General features: G+C 29.4%; 1 protein-coding gene across 3 annotated transcripts in view; it reads left to right on the plus strand.

Moving 5' to 3' along the window:
• The window catches only part of eml6 (EMAP like 6), a 66938-nt gene that overhangs the window by 32671 nt on the left and 8568 nt on the right, over nt 1-25699 (plus strand). For 2 of the 3 annotated variants that reach the window (XM_051123200.1, XM_051123201.1), the window contains 24 exons: nt 2049-2258; nt 2333-2500; nt 3770-3876; nt 4098-4198; nt 6343-6529; nt 6732-6837; nt 8271-8364; nt 8451-8551; nt 8934-9136; nt 9231-9342; nt 11378-11505; nt 11631-11772; nt 11848-12000; nt 13210-13341; nt 13664-13752; nt 13832-13999; nt 14671-14872; nt 15037-15163; nt 16195-16273; nt 16355-16484; nt 20265-20363; nt 20638-20658; nt 23709-23882; nt 25632-25699. The exon at nt 25632-25699 is cut by the window's right edge and continues 141 nt beyond it. In XM_051123200.1, the coding sequence (XP_050979157.1) occupies nt 2049-2258; nt 2333-2500; nt 3770-3876; nt 4098-4198; nt 6343-6529; nt 6732-6837; nt 8271-8364; nt 8451-8551; nt 8934-9136; nt 9231-9342; nt 11378-11505; nt 11631-11772; nt 11848-12000; nt 13210-13341; nt 13664-13752; nt 13832-13999; nt 14671-14872; nt 15037-15163; nt 16195-16273; nt 16355-16484; nt 20265-20363; nt 20638-20658; nt 23709-23882; nt 25632-25699 (3101 nt within the window). The remainder of the gene's footprint in view (nt 1-2048; nt 2259-2332; nt 2501-3769; nt 3877-4097; nt 4199-6342; nt 6530-6731; nt 6838-8270; nt 8365-8450; nt 8552-8933; nt 9137-9230; nt 9343-11377; nt 11506-11630; nt 11773-11847; nt 12001-13209; nt 13342-13663; nt 13753-13831; nt 14000-14670; nt 14873-15036; nt 15164-16194; nt 16274-16354; nt 16485-20264; nt 20364-20637; nt 20659-23708; nt 23883-25631) is intronic. The other variant, XM_051123202.1, reaches the window with a different exon arrangement.

A 25699-nucleotide genomic window follows, 5' to 3' on the forward strand; every position in this document is an offset into this window, starting at 1 on the left:
TAAATTTCAAGCTGTATTTTCTTTTAAAAACTGCAATTTTTAGTGAAGATGAATGATAAAATACTAAATTCCAGTTAATTATGGGACACTAAAACCTGTTTGGAAACAATATTTAGGCATTAAAATTAATAACACGTCACAATTAATTTAAATTTCAGAAGTCAGTATACATCCTTTAAATTTTTTTAGATTTTTTAAAATATTTATTTATGCACATGAACAACAGTTTCGGACCTGGAAAAGTCGTAAAACCTTTTTTTAGTAAAGTTGGATAATAAAATGTTAAATTCCAGTTAATTATGGGACTCAAACCTGTTTGGAAACAATATTATATCATTATTATACATAATATATGTATGTATTATACATAATATCAGTATTTATGCCATTTTTTAATTATTAGGGTTTATACAGTCATGAGAAATTATTTTAAAATTGTGATTTCCATCAAAAGCCCTTTTCAAAGTAGGTGCTTAATATTTATAATTTATTAATAATTTATGGGAAAGTAATGAAATAAAAATTTCAAAAGTCTGCATTTTTTTTTTTTTAAATTAGTGAATTCATAATTTGTGGAATGTCATAAAAATAAAAAAAAAAATCTTATAATTAATTTAAATTTCAAAAGTTAGTATATATATTAAAGTTTTAAATGTTAATGCATTTAATATTTATAGATATATATATTTTTTAATTATTAATGTTTTAACAGTGGTGAAAGACTATTTTAAAATTGTGATTTCCAAAACTGGAAAAAAATTTAAAATCTTCTGGTACTGGTGAGAAAAATCAAATCTTGGAAATTCATTCATAATCTATGAAAATTATTGAAAGCCATGGAAATTTAATATCCATTTAAATTTTTATGTCAGTATATGTTGTTAAAATGTTACATATTTATGCATTTAATATTTCTGCTAATATTTCTGCATTTTATTACATTGCTCTGGATTTCACAGTTATGAAAAATGATTTTAAAATAGTGATTTCCAGACCTAAAAAGGCCTGAAAAAGCTTCTCAAAAGTGGTTGCTGGTGAAAAAAAAAAAAAGATCTTGAAAATTCATTAATAAATCATGGAAAATTATTAAAACTTTACAATTCATTTACATTTCAGAAGTCCATATACCCTGGTAAAGTTTTAAATATTTCTGCATTTAATATTTTTATATATTTTTAAATCAGTATGATTTTCACAGTGATGAAAGACAATTGGAAAAAAATGAAAAACCTTCTTAATGAAAATGTTTGAAAGTCATGAAAATGTATTATCCATTTAAATTTTTTAAGTCAGTATATGTTGTTAACGTTTTAAATATTAATGCATTTAATATGCTAATATTTATGCATTTTATTAAATTGCTCTGGATTTCACAGTTATGAAAAACAATTTTAAAAGTGTGATTTCCAGACCTGAAAAAGCCATGAAAAACCTTCTCAAAAGCCATTTCTAGTGAATAAAAGATCTTGAAAATGCATTAATAATTCATGAAAATAAAAATAACACTACTTATAACATTTTACAACTCATTCAAATGTCAAATGTCAGCATACATTGTTGAAGTTTTAAATATGTATGCATTTCATATTTATGCAAATGCGTATGCATTTTCTTAAATTAATAGGGTTTTCACAGCTATGAAGAACTATTTTAAAGACCTGAAAAAGCCTTGGTTGGTTGCTGGTCAAAAAAAGGTCTTGGAAATTCATTAGTAATTCATGGAAAGCCATGAAGATTAATAATTCTCTAGGATTCATTTGAATTTCAAATGCCAATAAGTTGAAAATATTTCAGAGCATGAAATCATTCTTTGTGAGTGTAGACGAAAAATCAGTTGAAAGTAAGATGACATCAGTTTTTGACTTATTGGATATATTTGTACATTAAAAAGTCTATTTATTAATTTCAGGAATTCGCACCAGAGACCTCTATATGATTTTAAAAACTCTTTGTTCAGCAATCAGCTGAAAAGGTCACAAAACCCTGAATTACATACTGTACCATAGGATATTTGAAGAATCATGTCAACTGTTGTTCTGTGTTCTTAGCCGGTAAATTCCTGCCGAAGGAGGAAGCCAAAGGAATCCATTGGATGACGTGGACCTGCGTTCTCGGACCGGAGGTGAACGGAATCTGGCCTAAATATTCCAACGTCAACGACATCAATTCTGTGGACGCAAACTACAGCAGTGCAGCGCTGGTGACGGGCGACGATTTCGGCCTCGTCAAACTCTTCCGATTCCCTTGTCTTAAAAAAGGTCAGCTGGTTTTACAGATATTGGTGTGATTCATGCTGAATGTGAGTGTGTGCTAACATATGTGATTCCTTCAGCTGCCAAATTCAAGAAGTACATCGGCCACTCTGCCCATGTGACCAATGTGCGCTGGTCACATGACCTTCAGTGGGTTCTGAGCACGGGCGGAGCCGATCACTCCGTCTTCCAGTGGCGCTTTCTGCCGGAGGGGGTCATGAATGGAGTTCTGGAGCCGCTGCTGCAAGGTGATTCAATCCAGGGTTTTCCATTATCAAATCAAAAGCTGCCATTTAATTAAATAAGGACATAGAGGGGAGAGCAAAATGGTGTTCATTCACATGCATGCAGCTTATAATACAGTGTATAATACATACATTTTACATCAAGAATGTTTATGTAGGCATTTTATAGTTAGTTTTTAAACAGTAATAATAATAAACATAAAACAAATATAATTATATAATAATATACAACCAAAAAATCGTGTTAATATAAAATAATTAATATAAATATAAAATCATAATAAAATAACTTTAACATAAATATTAGTTTTGTAACTTAATAATAAAATTAAAATTACATACAATAATTACATATATATTGTAATTTTTAATATTTTAATTATTTAATTTAATAATTTAGAGTTAATAAATAATGGATTCATTCTGTAACTATAAAATCATTTAATATCATATATGATAAAAAATCAAAATATATATTTAGCATGAATATATGTAATTTATATATGTGTATTTATATATTTTTATATATAATAAAACTATAAATCATCATAAAAATGGTAATATAATATATAAATTATAGATAGGACTATATAATATACTTTTTATGCTTTTATATTATTTATATTTAATGTATTAAATCTCTAAATATAAAATAATATGTTGCATCATAAATATACACAATTATATTAAAATTTCTAAACTATATTCTAACATAAAAATATAAATTATGTAAATAATATTAGGCCTAATTATTTTTATTTATTTTTTACAGGATAATTTACAACAATAATGTTTATGTAGGCATTTTAAAATTAGAGTTAAAACAATAATAATAATAAATTTAAAACAAATATAATATAATAATATAGAACAAAAAATATTTATATTAATATAAAATAATTCATATAAATATAAAATAATAATAAAAGCCCTGTTTACATGCAGCCATATATATAAATAATTTTAAGAAATCAAAGCAATCAAAATTAAACACTTACTAAAAACGAATAAATACTTTAATTTCATGTCATGTGACCATTAACCAACATCAGAAAACTTTGAACATGAAAATGTGTTATTTAAATTATTGAAACGATAACTTCTCAAGGGACATTAAAGTGAGTATTTTACGTTTAAAAGTTTTGGAACCACTGCACTGAATAGAAATGAGTATAGAGGTTGTTATTTTACATTTTATTATTACATTTGAAAGGCTAACATTGAGATCATACAGAGAAAGCACAAAGTCTGAGTGTGTTTTTGCGTTCACAGAGAGCTACGCCGACTCTAACAGCGGCGAATCCGACTCAGACCTCTCTGACGTTCCCGAGCTGGACTCAGACATCGAACAGGAAGCCCAGATGAACTACGAGCGTCAGGCAAGGAACTCTTAAATCCCAACAAAGCCCAAGTTCCCAAACGGAGAGGGTTTAATGTCGAGTGTTTTATGTAACAGACATGCTCGGCTGCTTTCTTCCTGTTCCTCTCATTATTTTCACAGCTGATTGGCCGGCAGCTCGTGCCCTTTATGCCTTTTCTGAATGTCTGAATGTGTCGCGAGTGGATTTGCCCTGTAACTCTTCTCCCAAACACCCCTCAGGTCTATAAGGAAGATCTTCCTCAGCTCAAGAAGAAACTGGCTGGATCTCTGAAGAGGCAAAAAGCGCCGGACGAGGGGCTGCGCCTGCAGTTCGTCCATGGGTGAATTTACTGCAAACATTATCATGCTTTACAAATGGTTAAGTTGGCTTGAAAAAAAAAAAAAAAATGCTAGCAACATGCTAATCATGCTAGCAACTTGTGAATAACATGTTGATCATGGTAGAAACATGCTAATCATGTTAAAACATGCTAGCAACATGCTAATCATGCTAAAACATGCTAGCAACATGCTAACAACATGCTAATTATGCTAACAACATGTTATAACATGTTAATCATGTTAGAAACATGTTAGCAACATGCTAACAACATGCTAATCATGTTAACAACATGTTATAACATGTTAATCATTTTAGAAACATGCTAGCAACATGTTAGTAACTTGCTAATCATGTTACCAGCATGCTAGTAGCTTGCTAATCATGATACAAACATGTTGACAACATGCTAATAATATTAAAACATGCTAGCAACATGCTAATCACGCTAGCAACTTGTAAATAACATGTTGATCATGGTAGAAACATGCTAATCATGCTAAAACATGCTAGCAACTTGTGAATAACATGTTGATCATGGTAGAAACATGCTAATGATGCTAAAACATGCTAGCAACATGCTAACAACATGCTAATCATGCTAACAACATGTTATAACATGTTAATCATGTTAGAAACATGCTAGCAACATGCTAGTAACTTGCTAATCATGTTAACAGCATGCTAGTAGCTTGCTAATCATGATAAAAACATGTTGGCAACATGCTAATAATGTTAAAACATCCAAGCAACTTGCTTATCATGTTACAAAACATTTTAACATGCTAATCATGCTAGAACATGCTAAAAACATGCTAGCAACATGTGTATCATGTTAAACAACACATTAGTAACATGCTTATCATGCTATAAATCTGCTAGCAACGTGCTAATCATGTTAGAAGCGTGCTAAAAAATGCTAATCATGCTAATTATGCTAACAACACATTAGTAACATGCTAATCATGTTAGAAAAATGCTAGTAACGTGCTAATCGTGGTAAAAGCATACTAACAATACATGCTAAAATCTTGTTAAAACATGCTAGCAACATGCTTATGTTAACAACACATTAGTAACATGTTAATCATGCTAGAAACATGTTAGCAACATGCCAATTATACTAGAAACATGCTAATCATGTTAACAACATGCAAGTAGTTTGTTAATCGTAGTAGAAGCATAGTAACAATACATGCTAACAATATGCTAATTATGCTAACAACGTGCTAATCTTGCTAAAACATGTTAGCGACATGCTAATTATATTAGAAACATGCTAGTAACATGCTAATCATGTTTAAACATGCTAACAACATGTCAACTTGTTAATCATGGTAACTACATGCTATAAACATGCTAATCATGTTAACAACATGCTAGTAGTTTGTTAATCATTTTAGAAACATGTTAGCAACATGCTAATCATGTTAGAAACATGCTGATCATGTTAAAACATGCTAAATACATGCCAATCAGTCTAGCAGCATGCTTGTAACTTGTTAAGCATGTTAACAACATGTTAGTAGCTTGCTAATCATTCAAAGAACCTGCTACCAACATGCTTATGTTAGAAACATGGTACTCATGTTAAAACATGCTAAAACATGTTAGCAACATGCTAATGCTAGAAACATGCTAACAACACACTAATCCTGGTAACAACACATTAGTAACATGCTAATCATGTTAGAAACATGTTAGCAACTTGCTAGTAACATGCTAATCATGCTAGAAGCATGATAACTACATGTTAATCATGTTAATATCATGCTAGACAACATGCTAATCATGTTAGAAACATGCTAGCAACATGCTAGTAGCATGCTAATCATGCTAGTAACATGCTATTCATGCTAACAACATGCTAGCTAGCTATCTATTTATCTGACAGACTGTACTGCCTTCAAAACATTCAGGCTTTAAGCTTTAAAACTCCTTTAAACTTCAGTCTATTTCAGACTTAAAATGGTCAAACTTTTAAAATCTTTTAAAACTTAAAAAGTAAATTTAAACTTTCTGGTCAGGCTTTCTCAGGACAACTTCAAAGTATGTCTTGACAAACGTTTTTATCAAGTTTATATTTGATGTATTGAAACCAGATGTCTGCAGTGGTTGTTGATGGCGTGTGTGTCTGTGTCTCAGGTACAGGGGCTGTGACTGCAGGAATAATCTGTTTTACACTCAGGCGGGTGAGGTGGTGTATCATGTGGCGGCAGTGGCTGTGGTGTATAACAGACAGCAGCACACGCAGCGCTTTTACCTCGGTCATGACGACGACATCCTGAGCCTCACTGTGCATCCGCTCAAAGATTACGTGGCCACTGGACAGGTGAGAGCAGGCTGCAACTGATTTCTAACAAATATGCCTAACAGCCAGAATTGAGTTGTCTGTATGCACAGCTTTAATTTAGATCTTTTTGCCTTCGTTTAGTGATCCAGTGTGTATTTTCCTTCCTGCCAACTTTGGCCGTAAATGTGCAGTCCATGTCGATCATGCATATGTTGAACTGGCATATTTATGTGTATTTCAGGTGGGTCGAGATCCGGCAATCCATGTGTGGGACATACAAACACTTAAGTGTTTGTCTTTGCTGAAGGGTCAACATCAGCGCGGGGTTTGTGCTCTCGAGTTCACAGGTCAGACCCCGACCTACAGTTTAAATACAAACCAGTAATAAAATGCATCTTCATTAGTATTAATTTTTTAATCCTACTGTTATTTTTGAAACTTTAAGACTTAGAAATACAATAAATTATTAAAAAAAACAAAAACAAAACACTTATTTTATTTTAATTAGTTTTCAAGGATGCATTTCTCATTTTTATCTCAATGTACTAAAAAAGTAAAATAAAATAAATAAAAACTATATAGACATTAAAAATGTAAACTAATAACAAATATATAAAAATGTCAAAAATGCATACCAAAATTTCAAAATTTTAACTAAAATTAAAATAAAAACAAATGTAAAAATAAACACAAATTCAAAATATAAATTATAAAGTAATACAATATTAACTATAATAATAATAATAATAGTATACCTGGGTAAAATTTATTTATACCTTTGCCATGCAATAAATTATGCAAAGCAAAAAACAAAAAAAATTACAAACAAAACATATATATAACATTGCAAAACAAATAAAAAAATATAGTCATATTTTTTTTGTTAAATCTAAAACTACTAAAAAAGACAAATATGCACAACAAAATGTCTAAACTTTATAACTATAATAGTATACCTGGGTAAAATGTATATATAAAACTAATAAAAATGTAAAAAAAAAAAAAATGCACACCATAACAAAAAAATACATTATACAATATAAAAAATTAGAAATATTAATTATAAAATAACCAAATATTAACTATAATAGTAAAAAAAAAAAAGGTTTTATTTTAATTAGTTGCCAAAGACACATTTCTTATTTTCATTTAACTCATTGTACTAAAATAAATAAAACTAAAACTAAAATAAAAATTAATAAACTATGTAGACTTTTTTTTTTAAAAAAATTTAAAACTAATAAAAAAAAAATGCACAACAAAATGTCTAAACTTGAACTAAAATTAAAATGAAAACAGCAAAATAAAAAAATCAAAATATTAATTATAAAATAATAAAAAATTAACTATAATTGTTATAATAGTATACCTGAGCAAAATGTATATAGAACTTTGAAATACAATAAATTATATAAAACAATTTAACTAATAAAAAAAGACAAAAAAACAAAACTTTAAAACTAAAATGAAAAAATAAAAGCTATTTCAAAAAAATAATAGCATCTCAATGTTACTAAAATAAATAATGGATTTTACATGGAAATCAGAAACTTGAGATTTGAGTTAAAATGAATGTTAAATTTTTTTTTTCCCTCATAAACCATTTATATTCTCAGGGCTTACTCAAATTCATTACGTATTCTGATGATGTTCACTGGTTTCAAGCAACTTAATCAAATGCATCTTCCATTAATGTTTCCAGAATCTCATTTTAATGCAACTGCTTAAACTTATTTTAAAACATTTGTCACATTCTGCTATTTCACTTTCACAAATCTAGCGGATGGCAAGAGTTTAGTGTCTGTGGGGATCGACGAAGATCATTCCATAGTCATCTGGGACTGGAAAAAGGGCGAAAAACTGGCCAAATCCAGGTAAAACCAAACCCGTTTGATAGTAAAGAGCACGTACAGCGAGCTGAATCGCTCACGAATGACGTCTACCTCTCTGTTTACCATAGAGGACATAAAGATAAAATCTTTGTGGTGAAAGGAAACCCGTTCCGCATGGACAAACTGCTCACGGTGGGAATGAAACACATCAAGTTCTGGCTGCACACAGGTGAGATTCATTAGCTAATAATGTGAATACTACGACACTCACATCCTCAAATCACAGCAGCAGTTGCTTTTCAACTTAGGATGTTTGTTGTTTGTACAGACGTTTTTTTACTGAAATATCTGAAGCGTAAGCTCTCTCTCACGAGAACATGACTGTGAGGAGAATCTGCCACATCACATTGAGCCGTCATAAGCTGATATGACTGTTTTGTCAACTTTACCATCAGCGCGCCGTATTTTACCAATTAAATGTGAGCGGGAGCTTTTAAAAGAGCTCAGTGAGTCAAAACTAAATGCTCTGAAAACTGAATTACTCTCTGCTGACTAATGCTGAATTTTGGATAAATAAAATGCATTTGCTCAATGTTTGCATTTCAACACAGGAGGAGGTTTAACATTTAAAAGAGGCATTTTCAGCAATCTCGGCAAGCAGGAGACCATGATGTCCGCCTGCTACGGACGCTCAGAGGATCTGGTTTTTTCTGGGGCGACGACGGGTGACGTGTACATCTGGAAAGACACGACGCTCATGAAGAGCATCAAAGCTCACGACGGGCCCGTGTTTGCCATGTGCTCTCTGGATAAGGTGAGGGGATTTATTCTCTGCATTACTGTAAATATAGTTAAACAGTAGGGAAAAATGCATTTCTTAGCTGTTAATGGTTTGTTGTGACCTGAAGGGTTTTGTGACGGGGGGTAAAGATGGAGTTGTGGAGCTGTGGGACGACATGTTCGAGAGATGTCTGAAGACGTACGCTATCAAGAGGGCGGCGCTCTCGCCTTCATCTAAGGGTAATTACAAATCATCAGAACAGGATTTTTCATTTTTTAAAATGAAATGAATATGCTTTATTTATTTATTTATGATAAAATATCATTATTTATATTTTATTATTTAATAGTTTGTGAGGAGATTTACAATACTAGTCAATATTTACCTGTAAAAAATAAATGGTTTATTTCTATATAATAATAATAATAATAATAATAATAATATGTAAATATGAATATTACAAAAATAATGTTTCAGTAATATGTATTATTTCATATTTTGTGTTGTGATGGGATTTCATGGGACTAGACAATATTTACCTTAAAAAAATATTTCTATATAAAATAATACTAATATGTAAATATAAATATTAGGGGGGAAACAATAATATTTTAATGCAGTGGTTTCTTTATAAAACGAATGTACTATATTTTGTTTCAATAATATGTGTTGTTTAATGTTTTGTATTTTTGAGGGATTTCATAGTACTAGACAATATTTACCTCTGGAAATATTTATTTCTATGTAAAATAATAATATGTAAATAGAAACATTATTTAAAAAAAAAAGCAATTATTTTTTTTTTATTTAATGCAGTGTTTTTTTTTTAATGAAATCAACGTACTGTATTTTGTTTCAATAATATTTATTATTTAATAGTAATTAATAACAATATTAATAATATTAATATTGGTATTAGACAGTATTTACCTTTAAAAAATAAACTATTTCTATAAAAAATTATAATAATGTGTAAATATAAATATTAAAAAAACTATTAATATCATTTTTAATTAATGCAGTGTTTTTTAAATTAAATTAATGTACTATATTTTGTTTCAATAATATTTATTATTTAATATATTGTGCTGTGAGGGGATTTCTTGGTACTAGACTATATTTACCTCTAAAAATATTTACTTCAATGTAAAATAATAATATTTAATATAAATATTACAAAAAAACAATGAAAATCATTTGTAATTAATGCAGTGTTTTTTTTATATATAAATTAATGTACTGTATTTTGTTTCAGTGATGTGTATTATTTAATATTTTTGTATTGTAAGTGGATTTCATGGTGCTAGACAATATTTACGTCTAAAATAAATTACTTATTTCTATACAAAATAATAATATGTAAATAGAAATATTATAAAAAACTATACTTTTTTATTTAATGTAGTGTTTATTTAATGAAATTAATGTACTTTATATTATTTTAATAATATTTATTACTTAATATTTTGTACTGTAAGGGGATTTCATGGTACTAGACTATATTTACTACTTTTAAATAAACTATTTATTTCTTTATAAAATAATAAAAAATATGTAAATATAAATATTTGAAAAACTAAAATTATTTTTAATTAATGCAGTTTTTTACTGAAATGAATGTGCTATATTTTGTTTCAATATTTATTATTGAATATTTTGTATTTCATGGTACAAGACAGCATTCACCTCTAAATTATACAGTTTATTTCTTTATAAATAATACAAATATGAATCAAAAAAGAAGATGATTTTCAATTAATACAGTATTTAATTTTGAAATATTTAAAAATATTTATTTTTTAATATTCTTACACTACTTGTTTCTATATAACAATGCAAATATTATAAAAACAATTCATATTTTTAATAAATACAGTGTTTGTTAAATAAGTCAGTGTTTTTTTTTTTTTTTAATAATGAAATGAACTATATTTTGTTTTTACAATATTTATGATTTAATTTTTTGTATTATCAGGGAATTATTTCATGGTACCTAGACAATATTCACTATATTATCCACTACGTAAAATATATAATATAATACAAATATTTTTAAAAAACAATTAATATTATTTTCAATGAATACAGTGTTTATGCTAAATTAGTATACTTTTTAATTTTTTTAATTTAGTTTTTTTTTTTTTTTATATTTTAGGGATTTCGTGGTACTTAATAAGCTATTTATTAAAATGTGTATATAAAATAATACAAATTAGTTTTAAAAATGTATATTATTTTATCAGAACAGAGTTTAATTTAACACTTGTTGTCTAGGACTGCTGTTAGAGGACAACCCGTCCATCAGAGCGATCACTCTGGGTCACGGACACATTCTGGTCGGCACCAAAAACGGAGAGATCCTGGAGATCGACAAGAGCGGCCCCATGACTTTACTCGTACAGGTGTGTGTCTCGCTCAAATATACAGCTGCAAATCCACATACACAGTAACAAGATCAAACCAAACTGACAGAAGGTCAGTCTGGTCAACTAGTTCAAGTGTGTATGGTGTTTGATGTGTGTTTTAGGGTCATATGGAGGGAGAAGTTTGGGGCCTCGCTGCTCATCCGCTGCTGCCCATCTGTGCCACTGTGAGTGACGACAAAACGCTGCGCATCTGGGAGCTTTCGGCCAACCATCGAATGGTGGCCGTCCGGAAACTTAAAAAAGGTACAGTTCGCTAACCTTCTGCCACAATCTCAAATTGAATATCACAAATGATTTTGCTGACGTGTGTGTTTGTAGGTGGTCGATGCTGTGCCTTCTCGCCAGACGGAAAAGCCTTAGCGGTGGGTCTGAACGACGGCAGCTTCCTGGTGGTGAATGCGGACACGCTGGAAGACATGGTGACCTTTCACCACAGGAAGGAGATCATCTCTGACATCAGGTTCTCTCAAGGTAAGCGTCTAGCATGGGTGCCAGTTTTAGATATTAAAATAGGCTAATAATGCATATGCTATTTAAAATACAGTTCACATGTTTAGATTTAGTTCAGCTGAGCTTCTGTGATCCAGCGTTGTGCATTACATTAAATCTAGGACGTGTTTGTTTTTCCTGTTTAATTATGAAGTGCTAACAAGACCTTGTGTAGTTTTGTAGCTTCATAACTGAGTTTATCTCAGCTTTGGCCTATAAATTTGCTCTGCTGCCAAGTTAGACATTGTAAAATCTTAAAATTATTGCACAATAAAATTAGTTTTTGTGTGTGGAAATAGAAGAGATTACAACCCTGGTGGGGTGAAATTAGGTGAAAACATTTATTGTTGTCAGAGATGCTTTCTAATAATATTTAACCAATATATTATATATATATATATATATATATATATATATATATATATATATATATATAGAGAGAGAGAGAGAGAGAGAAAGTAAATGTATGATTAGGTAAATATATATTATATAATGCTTATATATATTATGTGTGTATATAAATATTTATAATAATTAAAAAATAAAATTTTATATATACATTTGTATAATTGTATTTTATTTTATTTTTATTTTTATGTATTTTATTTGCAGTAATATAACATATAGTAATATGTGTATATGTGTGTGCTTATAATTTTATATATTAGTATTTATATAAATAAAATAAATAAATAAATAAATAAAACAACAACAACAATAATAATAATAATAAATAGTAATAATTTATAATAATATTTAACCAATATATAATGTTTAAAAATATAAAAGATAATTTGGTGATATATACAGTTTTGCAAAAATTGATGTACGATTAATAAATTGGGATAATTAATTAATATATAATTATTTTAATTGGGATGATAATTTAATATATATATATATATTTAGGCTGACATATGAAATTAAATCTTAAAAACTTAAATCTAAATAAATCTAAAATATATATATTTTGTAAATTTATAATTATGTAAATATATATTATGTTTATATATACATATATGTGTGTGTGCTTATAATTTTATATATTAGTATTTATATAAATACTATATATATTAGCATTTTATTAGTATATATATTTGTATTTTAGTAAAATAAATAAATAAATATTAAATATATTTCATAATGTAAAACTTTCATAATCATGTGATTGTATCCCTTTTTTTCTTGAAGATGCTGGAAAATACCTCGCCGTTGCCTCCCACGACTCATTTGTGGACATTTATAACGTTCTGACCAGTAAGCGGGTGGGAATCTGTAAAGGAGCGTCCAGCTGCATCACACATGTGGACTGGGACGTCCGTGGTAATAACTCATGAATATATATTCAAGAAATAATATGCACATTAATGTCTCCCTACGATTAATTAATCCTTGAGCATTACAATTAAACTCAATCTACACATGCATTTTGATTGAAAGGAAATGTTTTGACAATATTCTGAATAGAGAAAACCTGCTGGACATGAAACAATTTTTCTCACTTTTGAGTGTTAATTTTGTACTGTGGCCATAAGTATATTTGGCAACATTAAAACAGCTCCTGCAGAAATCCATCATTTTAACAAATTAAGAACCAAATGCGTGAGCACATAATCAAACATTTTTTGTGTGTGTATTAATGCAGGAAAACTGCTTCAAGTCAACACTGGTGCCAAAGAGCAGCTATTTTTTGAAGCTCCACGTGGAAGACGACAAACTATCAGCAGTTTAGAGGTCAAGAAACTACACACACTGCCAAATATATCACTGACACCAGTGTTATCACTGCTTAACTGTGTTTGTGTGTGTCCAGTTTGAGAAGATGGAATGGGCCACGTGGACGTCAGTGCTGGGTCCCACCTGCGAGGGCATCTGGCCGACGCTCAGTTTCGTCAACGCCTCTTCACTTACCAAAGACAAGAAGCTGCTGGCCACCGGAGACGACTTTGGCTTCGTCAAGCTCTTCAGCTTCCCCTGCAAGGTCAGACAGCAGCAAAATCACAGCATATATTCATAGACACTACTGTTAAAACCTTTAGGGTCGATGAGATTTTTAATGATTTAATGAGCTTCTGCTCATAAAGGCTGCATTTATTCGATCAAAGATACAGTAAAACAGTGAAATATTATTGTAATTTAAAATAACTGTTTTATATGTGAATATCTGTTAAAATGTAATTTATTCCAGTAATCAAAAGCTGAATTTTCAGCATCATTACTCCAGTCTTCAGTGTCAAATGATCCTTCAGAAATCATTCTAAAATGTTGATTTGCTGCTCAGTTATTATCAAAGTTGAAATCGAAACTTTAAAAGAACAGTATTATTATTATTGTTTATTTTTTATCATTTATTACATGTATTTATTTGTATAACATTATAAAAGTGACTAAACCTGTCACTTTTGGTCAAACTAATGTATCCACACTGAATAAAAATATTAATTTATTTATATTATTATATATATTACAATATTATAAAAATTATTATATTATATTGTTATTATATATATTGTAATATTATTAGATAATATTATTAAATATATTAATTAATTTTATTTTTTTAATTTTTAACTTTTTTAAAAAAAGAAAGATTTTTTATGCATAAAACAAGTGCAGCATATTTTATTGATTTATTGATTTTGTTTTATACAGGGTCAGTTTGCCAAGTTTAAAAAGTACGTGGCTCACAGTGCCAATGTGACGAACATTCGATGGTCCAATGACGACGCGATGCTGCTTTCGGTGGGCGGGGCTGACACTGCCCTCATGATCTGGGCGAGAGAAGGGATTGGTCCACGTGAGAGCAAAGCCGTGGACAGCGAGGAATCAGACGATGATGCTGAAGAAGATGGAGGTTTTTGTTTTTGTTTGATTACATTTAAATTTAAATTAAAAATTTAAATGTAAATTCAAATGTAAAATTTTATCATTTCATTTTAAATTTTTTAATTACTAAAAATATCTAACAATATTAATTTTTAATTTGCAATTTTATTTAACTCCTGTTTGTGTGTTTAGGGTACGACAGTGATGTTGCACGGGAAAAAAACATGGATTACACAACAAAAATCTACGCTGTTAGTATAAGACAAATGACAGGCGTGAAGCCACACCAACAACAGAAGGAGATCCTAGTGGATGAACGGTAATAAAAACTGAATAATGCAGATGATCACTGCAAAAAGTGATTTTCTTACTTAATATTTTTATCTTGTTTTCCACTATGAATATAAAAAAAGTACATTGTATTATTATATTTTTATTATTATTTATATTTTTATTTATTTATATAATTTTATATAGTTTATATTTTATTTTTTAATATTTATTATTATTATTTATTTATTTATTATTTATAAAAAGTATGAAAAATATATTTATATAATATATTTATTTATAAATGTAATATATTTATTTATATTTAAAAATATATTTTACACTTTGAATTAAGTTGGTTTTTCGGTCTCCACTAGATATATGTTCGTTTTAAGCATATACTCACTTCATTTTGATCAATTTCTCTTACACTTAATTTTTTTCACAACTTACACTTTATTATAATATTTTTATTGATATATTTTTTATTTTTATAATTTAATATTTTTTATAATAGTAGTAGTAGTATTTATTTATTTATTTATTTATTTTTATTATTGTATGAAAAAGTATGAAAAATATATTTATATAATATATTTATTTAATTATTTATAAATATAATATATTTTTTTATATTTAAAAATATATTTTTCACTTTGAATTAAGTTGGTTTTTCGGACTCCACTAGACATATGTTCGTTTTAAGCATATACTCAGTTCATTTTGATCAATTTCACAGAAAACAAGATCTAAAACTTACATTTTAATATTATGTTTTTATTATTATTTAATTTATTTATATTTTAATTTATTTATATAATTGTATATATTTTATATTATTATTAGTAGTAGTATTTATTTATTTATATTATTGTATGGAAAAACTATGAAAAATATATTTATATAATATATTTATTTAATTATTTAGAAATATAATATATTTATTTATATTTAAAAGTATCTTTTTCACTTTGAAATAAGTTGGTTTTTCAGACTCCATTAGATATGTTAGTTTTAAGCATGTACACATACATTTTTTTAAGCAATTGTGTTCAAAGCATCTTCATTTGTTTCCTGCAGGCCTCCAGTGAGTCGAGCCGCGCCGTTACCTGACAAGCTGGTGAAAAACAACATCACAAAGAAGAAGAAAATCGTCGAGGTCAGTCGGGTTATGAGCTCATGAGGAGTCAAGGCTGTCTTGTTATTATCAGTGTATGTGTTGATGTCTGTGTGTTTGTAGGAACTCTCTCTGGATCACGTGTTTGGCTACAGGGGCTTTGATTGTCGAAACAACCTTCACTACCTCAATGATGGAGCTGACATCATCTTCCACACGGCCGCCGCTGCTGTTATTCAGAACCTCTCTGCTGGTACATCACCGCTGTCCTCTGACCTCTGACTGGTTCTTGTCTCAACATGTGGCTGATATGCAGGGAAATTATAACTAGGTGTTTTAAAGACTTTAAAATAGCACAGTTTGACTTTATGGATCAGATTGGTTTGTGGGCGTGTCTTCTCAGATTAATCTGATTCCAGATCAGGCATGAGGTGCTGCTGACCTCTACAGGCTGCAGTTGGAACTGCAACTCTGTTTAACAGAAGTGGAAAAGTTAATGAAACGAATCATATTTTAAAAAAATAACTAAACATATTTAAAAATTAATTAAATGTGTACTTATATTATACTGAAGTACAATTATGTATATACAGTATATATATATATTTTCTGAAATGTAGCTATTATTAATTATTTGAAAATTGTTATTAAAATGTGTGCTTTATATTTTCAAATTAGTTTTTTTTTTGTCAAAAGTATTTTAATTAAGATATATACTACAGTATGATTTTTTTAGGTTCATGTTTACATAGAATATATAATTAAGTTGGGCTGAGAAACCTTAAAATGCTGCTTAAACTTCGTATTCTTCTTCGGAGACTAAAATTTCCAACTCTTTTCAAGGCTACGTTTTTTTCTAACGGATCGGATTTACAGTTTTCCTAAAAATTATGATTAAAACTTTGAAGGAATTCCCAGAATCCTTTGAGACTCAATCAAGCTTCCCTTCTATGTGCTGTATTTGTAATCCATTTAGTCTCATTCAAACTGACTTGCTAATCATGTTAACAACATGCTAGAAACATGCTAATCATACTAGAATAATGCTAGTGTTGTGCTAGTAACATCCTAATCATGCTAGAAACAGTCTAGCAACATGGTAGTAACATGCTGATCATGATGGAATCATGCTAGCAACATGTTAGTAACATGCTAATCATGATAGAAACATGTTAGTAACAGGTAAATTATGCTAGCAACATGCTAGTAACCTGCTAATCATACTACAATCATGCTAGCAACATGCTAATCATGATGCGTCATTTTAACAGGTAAATTATGCAAACCAGTTAACCGCAAACCAATCATGCCCATGCTAGTAACATGCTAATCATGATGCGAAAACCAGTTAAGCGCAAACCCCCCTCTAAGCCCCCACCCCGGAGCCGCGACTCACGTCTCTGGCTCGATTTCATTGGTCAACTGTATCACAGCGCTGATTGGCTACACAGGGTTACGGCCGCCCCGAAACACACTAATTTTAATACAATACCCGAAAGGGATACACGAGTGAAACGACGTACTCACAATTAACAATTTAAATAAAACGGTGTACAAAATGAATAAAAACAGTGCTTAAAACTACATATAGACTATAAAACATGCTCACAGAGTAGTTTAACGCTTGAGTAAACTACACTCACGTATTATACAGAACAAAAACCAGAAAACACAAAAAGATTAAATATATATATATATATATATATATATAATTTTTTTTAACTTATTATTAATTCTTTTGTATAGCAAACAATATGTGACCGTTTGTCAGCGATGCATCCATCGTCAACGACCTTGATTGATTTCTAAACTTCTTCTCAGGGGCGGCGACCGCGTAACCGGATTGACCAATGAAATCGAGCCGCAGACGTGACTCGTGGCTCCGGGGTGGGGTTTTCGCGTAGAGGGCACGGTTTGCGCTTAACTGGTTTGGGGGAAAAAATGACGCAATCATGATAGAAACATTCTAGCAACATGCTAGCAACATGCTAATCATACTAGAAGCATGCTAGCAACATGCTAATTATACTTGAACCATGTTAGCAACATGTTAGTAACATGCTAATCTTGATAGAAACATGCTAGCAACATGCTAATTATACTTGAATCATGCTAGCAACATGCTAATTATACTTGAACCATGTTAGCAACATGCTAGTAACATGCTATTCATGATAGAAACATGCTTGTAACAGGTTAATCATGCTAGAATCATGCTAGTAACATGCTAGTATCATGCTAATCATATTAGAATAATGCTAACAACATGTTAGTAACATGCTAATCAAGATAGAAATATGCTAGTAAAAGGTTAATCATGCTAGCAACATGTTAGTAACCTGCTAATAGAAACATGCTATTTCATGCTAGTAACATGCTAGTATCATGCTAATCATGCTAGAATCATGCTAGTAACATGCTAGTAACATTCTAATCATGTTAGCAACATGCTAGTAACCTGCTAATCATGCTAGAATCATGCTCATAACAAACTAGTAACATTTTAATCATGCTAGTATCATGTTAATCATATTAGAATCATGCTAGCAACATGTTAGTAACTTGCTAATCAAGATAGAATCATGCTAGCAATGTGCTATTAACATGCTTATCATGTTAGAAATATGTTAGCAACATGCTAGTAACATTTTAATCATGCTAAAAACATGCTAGTAACATGCATATCATGCTAGAAACATGCTTGTAACATGTTAGTAACATGCTAATCATGACAGAAACATGCTAATTATACTACAATCATGCTAGCAACGTGCTAGTAACATGCTAATCATGCTAGCAACATGCTAGTAACCTGCTAATCATGCTAGAATCATGCTCATAACATGCTAGTAACCTGCTAATCATGCTAGAAACATGGTAGTAACATGCTAGTATCATGTTAATCATATTAGAATCATGCTAGCAACATGTTAGTAACTTTCTAATCATGATAGAATCATGTTAGCAATGTGCTATTAACATGTTTATCATGCTAACAACATGCTAGTAACCTGCTAATCATGCTAGAATCATGCTCATAACATGCTAGTAACCTGCTAATCATGCTAGAAACATGGTAGTAACATGCTAGTATCATGTTAATCATATTAGAATCATGCTAGCAAAATGTTAGTAACTTTCTAATCATGATAGAATCATGTTAGCAATGTGCTATTAACATGTTTATCATGCTAGAAATATGTTAGCAACATGCTAGTAACATTTTAATCATGTTAACATGCTAGTAACATGCAAATCATGCTAGAAACATGCTAGTAACATGCTAATCTTGATAGAATCATGTTAGCGACATGCTAGTAACTTGCTAATCATGCTAACAACATGCTAGTAACGTTAATCATGCTGGAAACATGTTAGTAACTTGTTAATCATGTTAGTAACATGCAAACTGCATGGTATCTATATAATCTTTACAAGCACTTTAAAACTGCTTCGAACTGAAAACCTTCAAACGTCTAGCTTTCAAAACTTTTTTTCTAACTTCCCGTTTTAGCTTTCTCAAGCTAACGTTATTCATGAAGGATGCATTAAATTGATCTCAAGTGACAGTAAAGACATTTATGATGTTACAAATGATTCCTATTTCATAAATGCTGTTCTTTTGAACTTTGTTCATCAGAAATTCTGAGAAATAAAATGTATCACAGTTTCCACAAAAATATTGGGCAGCACAACTGTTTTTAAGATTGCTAATAATCAAAAATGTTTCTCAAGAAGCAAATCAGCATATTAGAATGATTTCTGAAGGATCATGTGACACTAAAGACTGGAGTAATGATGCTGAAAATTCAGCTGCGCATCACAGGAATAAATTACATTTTACTATATATTCACATAGAAAACAGCTATGTTGAACTGTAATAATATTTCACAATTTTACTGATTTTACTGTATTTTTAACCAAATAAGTGCAGCTTTGATGAGCAGAAGAGTCTCAAAAACTAGTAGTCTTTCTATTAATATGATACTGTTTAACATGGATTGGAGAATTAAAATAGTTTGTGATTTGCAGGAACTCAGAGCTTTTATCTGGAGCACACGGATGACATCCTCTGTCTGACTGTCAATCAACATCCCAAATATCTGAACATCATCGCCACCGGTCAGATCGGTAAGTGTGCTTAAGAACGAACTGGCCTCTACACACACTTCCTAATGCGAATCAGTGTAATTTTCACCATCGGAGTCATTTTCATTTGCTCACGTTGACTTTTGCGTTGCTTCTTTCAGCTGCACGGCTTGGTTTTGTGTTAATAACAAGCCTGCTTGTGATTTTTTGCTAATAATTTGAATCTCTCACGTAATTCTGCTTTGGCACTAAGAGTGGCTTCTCTCATTTTTGTTCATCACTGTCTCATCCTCTCATCCAACACAACACCACACAGGCGACATCACCGATCTACCAGGTAGGACAGCAGAACCTCCTGCCATCTGACTTCAGTTTGTCTCACTGACCTTTTGTGTTCGACTCCAGAAATCCAGGACAGATTTTATTTTTGGCCCCAAACTAGAACTAAAGCATACATTTCTACTTTAAAGGAATGGTCCGGGTTCAATACAAGTTGTGGGCCTGAGGTACATAGATGTGAATTATAATAATAACAAACTAAAATAATTCAGTTTGAATAATCATCAAAGAATCTGATTAGAATCTGATTTCTGAAGGATCATGTGACACTGAAGACTTGAGTAATGATGCTGAAAATTAAGCCTTGACTCACAAGAATAAATTACATTTTAAAGTATATTCATATAGAAAACGGTCATTTTGAATTGTAAAAATATTTCACAATATTACTATTTTTGCTTTATTTTTAATCAAATAAATGCAGCCTTGGTGAGCTGAAAAGACTTCTTTCATGAACATTAAAACATTTTTTTCCAGACTTTTAAAAATAACTTTAGAGTAATAAGAGTAAGAAACGCAAATATCGAATATAAATACTTGAACAAAAATACACATTTCTGCTTTTAAACCTTTATTAGTCTTGAATTATAAGTGCACGACTGAAAACATTTTAATTTCAGTTATAATTTAATTTAGTTTATTTGGCATTTATGTGTTTATTTTTACATTCATTTATTTATTCTTGTATGAATTAAATGCAGTTATTTGTAATTTATGAATTTATGCATTTATATGCATTTTTGTATGCACTTTAGTGCATTTACTTTTGCTAATATTTATATACATTTATTTATGAATTATGCATTTATACAGAACAATTAATATAAATATTTAAACAAAAATACAAACTTCACATTTCTGCTTTTAAACCTTTAATAGTTTTGAATTATAAGTGCATGACTGTAAACACATGAATTTATTTACATGCATTTTTGTATGCATTTAGTGCCTTTATTTTTTTTTATATTATTTATGTACATTTATTTATGAATTATGCATTTACATATGCATGTGGTGCATTTTTTGCAGTTATTAATATGTATTATTTATGCATTTCTATGTAAATTTTGGTATGCATTTATTTTGCTATTATTTCTATACATTTATTATATAAATTATATGAATTATGCATTTATACAGAACAGAATAATTAATATAAATACTTGAACAAAAATACAAACTTTACATTTCTGCTTTTAAACCATTAATAATCTTGAACTGTAAGTGCATGACTTACTTTTTTTTAATTATTTAATTTCATTTGGTTATGTAATTATTAAATTATTTTTTTTTTTATTTGGTTTATTTGGCATTTATGTATTTATTTTTACATTCATTTATTTATTCTTGTATGAATTAAATCATGCATTTGTTCTTGCATTTATCCTAGCATTTTTTGCATTTATTTATGCATTTATTGTAAATTTGTTTGCTGAAAAATGAAAGTTTGTTATTATTTTTGTTATTATTTATTTTGTTCTTAACAGCATAATATGTATTGAACCCTGAATATTTCTTTAACGAGTAACATTTTAATACACATTCGATCAAATAACATCTGTCCGTGGTTGATGAGGGTCTTGAAGTTGGATGTCACAGATTTCCGATTAAAATCATTTGCTCTGTATCAATCAATCCTCTCAGTTCCCTTGTGCTTTATGTCCCAGTTTCAGTAAAGACCACCGCTATGAACAATACATTCTCTCTGTCATCTCAGAGTCATGATGCCTCATTCTCTTCCTCAGCGCTAGAATACATATTTAATATTGACACGCCCGCGCCGTGTGTTTGCTCTGTCATGTTAAAAACCCTGAGGACTGTCATTATGAACTCAGAATAGTCATCCCAAACTTATCCTGCTGCTCTATTAACTCTATTAGTGTTGGGGAGTAACTAAACTAACTAAAATAGTTACACTGTATTGTACAACTACATTGTTTTCAAATTAGAGTAGCTTTTCCAGTAACAGGCTATTTTTTGCTGGTGTAATGTGATGAATATTTCATTTAATACTGCTTTTCTTTACAATGTTTTCAACTTGTGTATTTATTTATACAGTTATTTATATGCAGTTATTAATGCATTTATGTATTTATTTATTTATTCATGTATGTGTGCTTGCATGCATTTATTTATGCAGTTATTTATAAATGTATGATTTATATATGCATTTAGTGCATTTATTTTTGCAGATATTTATATTTATTAATTTATGCATTTATTTTCTAGGCATTTAGTGCATTTATTTTTGCAGTTTGTTGTATGCATTTATTTATGAGTTTATGCATATATATATATGCATTTAGTGCATTTACTTTTGCAGGTAATTATATGCATTTGTTCATGAATTTATGCATTTATATATGCATGTAGTGCATTTATTTTTGCAGTTATTTATATGCATTTATTTATGAACTTATGCACTTGTTATTTTTATGTATTAATTTATGAATTTATGCATTTATATATGTCTTTATTGCATTTATTTTTTTCAGTTATTTATATGTATTCATTTTATGAATTTATGCATTTATATATTCATTTTTCTATGCATTTAGTGCATTTATTTTTGCATTGGTCTGTGGATTTAGTTTTATTTTTGCATTTGTTTATATAGTTAATATATGCTTTTAAGTATTTATTCATTCATTAAATGCATGCATTTATTCATGCATTAAAAAACATTAAAATCGTCATTGTTTTGTGCAAGAAAATACAGCTCTGCTTAAATACTGTTATACAATCCCCCTTTACATAGCATAGTTAACTGCTTCTTGTTAGTAGCTTAGACTACTTTTTCTAAATGCATTCTTACCGCAGTTCAACTACTTTAAGCAAGTTTCATAGTAGCTTCCCAGCACTGTTAATAATATAAATAAATAACCCACAACATAATGTCTTCTAATGTCTTCCAATGTCTTCTAATACACCTAATGCACCTAATGTGCTGAAAGGAGCAGTTTGGGAGGCACTATTTTTCCTTCAGCTGCGAGTAATGACAGTCGTAATGTGATGTCGGTCTGTGTCTGTGTGTGTGTGTGTCTGTAGGCCTGGCACCGTCCATTCACGTGTGGGACGCCATGAGCAAACAGACACTGTCAGTGCTGCGCTGCTCTCACGCCAAAGGGATCGGATACGTGAACTTCAGCGCCACGGGAAAACTGCTGCTGTCTGTGGGAGTGGATCCGGAGCACACCATCACTGTGTGGAGATGGCAGGAAGGTCTGATGCATTTAGTTTAACTAAATATATATTTAAAGGAGCCCTGCGTCTAAAAAAAAAAAAAAGAATATATGCTGATGATTTGCCAAAAATGCCTAATATTACCTCATTTCTTGATTCTGAGTTCAAAAATATCAGTCAACTTTCCATCACATGCAGTTTGTTGACAAAATAAGAATGTTTTTTTTCAAATTATATATATTTATCAGCTTTATTGCACTTATCAAATTAACAAAAGCAGTCAAATGTTTTCATGACGAAAGGATGTATTATAAATGGATCATTTAACTTGGAAAAATGTTAAAGTAAACACAGGTTTATAAATAAAATTATAAAACAGGAAATTGCTACTTTTTTATCTAGTAATTCAGACTTATTTTCTTGTAATTGTGAGTTTATATCTCAAAATGTTGACAATTTTTTTCCTCAAAATTCTGAGTTTACATTTCTGAATTTTGAGTATTTTGAATTTGCATCTCATAATTCTGTTTTTTTTTTTTTTTGTTTCCTCCATGGAATAAAAACAATTAAAAAGGTAACTGCAACTTTTTTTTTTCGCAGTTGTAAACTCAGACTCGTGAGTTATGAAAGCATAATAAAAATATTTTTGTTACTAGAAATAAAAAAAAAAAAAACTTAACTGAAATAAAATAAAATAAAATAAACTCATTTAATTTCAGGTAGTTGCTTGCGCAAAATTTCTCATTTCACTCACTTTAATTTAGTTAGGCCACTAAAATAACTAAAACTAAAACTGAATTTGATAAAAGCTACATAGATTAGGTAGACAAAAAATAATAATAATAATAATAAAAATAAAAATAAAGTAATAAAAAACAAAAAAACAAAATTACTAAAACTTTAACTAAATTTAAATAATAAAAAAACAGAATATGTAAAGATCAAAATTCTAAGTATTAATAAAAAACTGTAACGGTGTCTTAATAATAATAAAATCACACTGATAACTACAATAATTCTTTAATAAAGAAAATAAAGTTACAAACTTGCAATTAACCATTTCTTGCAAAAAAAAAAAAAGTTAACTGATATAAAACATATTTTAAAAAAATATATTTATTTATTTATATTTTATTTATTTAATTATATTTATTTTATTTCAGATATTCAATTACTTTAACATTGGCCACTAAAATAACTAAAACTGATAAATACCTACCTGAAAAAAAAAATCTAATAAAAATAATTGAAAACATGCAACAAAATGACAAGAAGTTAAACTAAAATTACAATGAAAAAAGGAAAATATAAAGATACAAATTCTAAATATTAATAGAAACTGTAATGGTATCTTAATAATACTAAAATAACATTGGTAACTACATTAATTATTTAATTAAGAAAAATATTTTTAAAAAACGTTTTTAAAAAATGGCAGTTGAGTCAACATCTTTTTACTTTTTTCTTTTAATTTTTAGTTCATATCTGACAATTCATATCATGACTTTTTTCACACAAAAACTTATCTTGCAATAAATTATGAGATACAAACTGAGAATTGTGAGGGGAAAAAAAAGTCTGAATTGTGAGAGAAAAGGATGCATTTACATTTTTTTATTTATTCATTCAGTGGCAGAAACAGGCCTTGACAATCAAAAGCAAAAATGCTATGAAATGCATATCTTATTTTTGGAATCAGCATCCTACAATTAGTAAGAAACAAGTGTTTGAATTTATTCACTATATTCAGATGGTGTTATTAATGCTTAATAAACGCTGTGATCTCAGGCTCTAGGGTTTGCAGTAAAGGCGGACACACGGACCGGATCTTCGTGGTGGAGTTCAGGCCCGACTCG

Source organism: Labeo rohita, chromosome 11 (genome assembly GCF_022985175.1).
Source record: "Labeo rohita strain BAU-BD-2019 chromosome 11, IGBB_LRoh.1.0, whole genome shotgun sequence".
Taxonomy (NCBI): domain Eukaryota; kingdom Metazoa; phylum Chordata; class Actinopteri; order Cypriniformes; family Cyprinidae; genus Labeo; species Labeo rohita.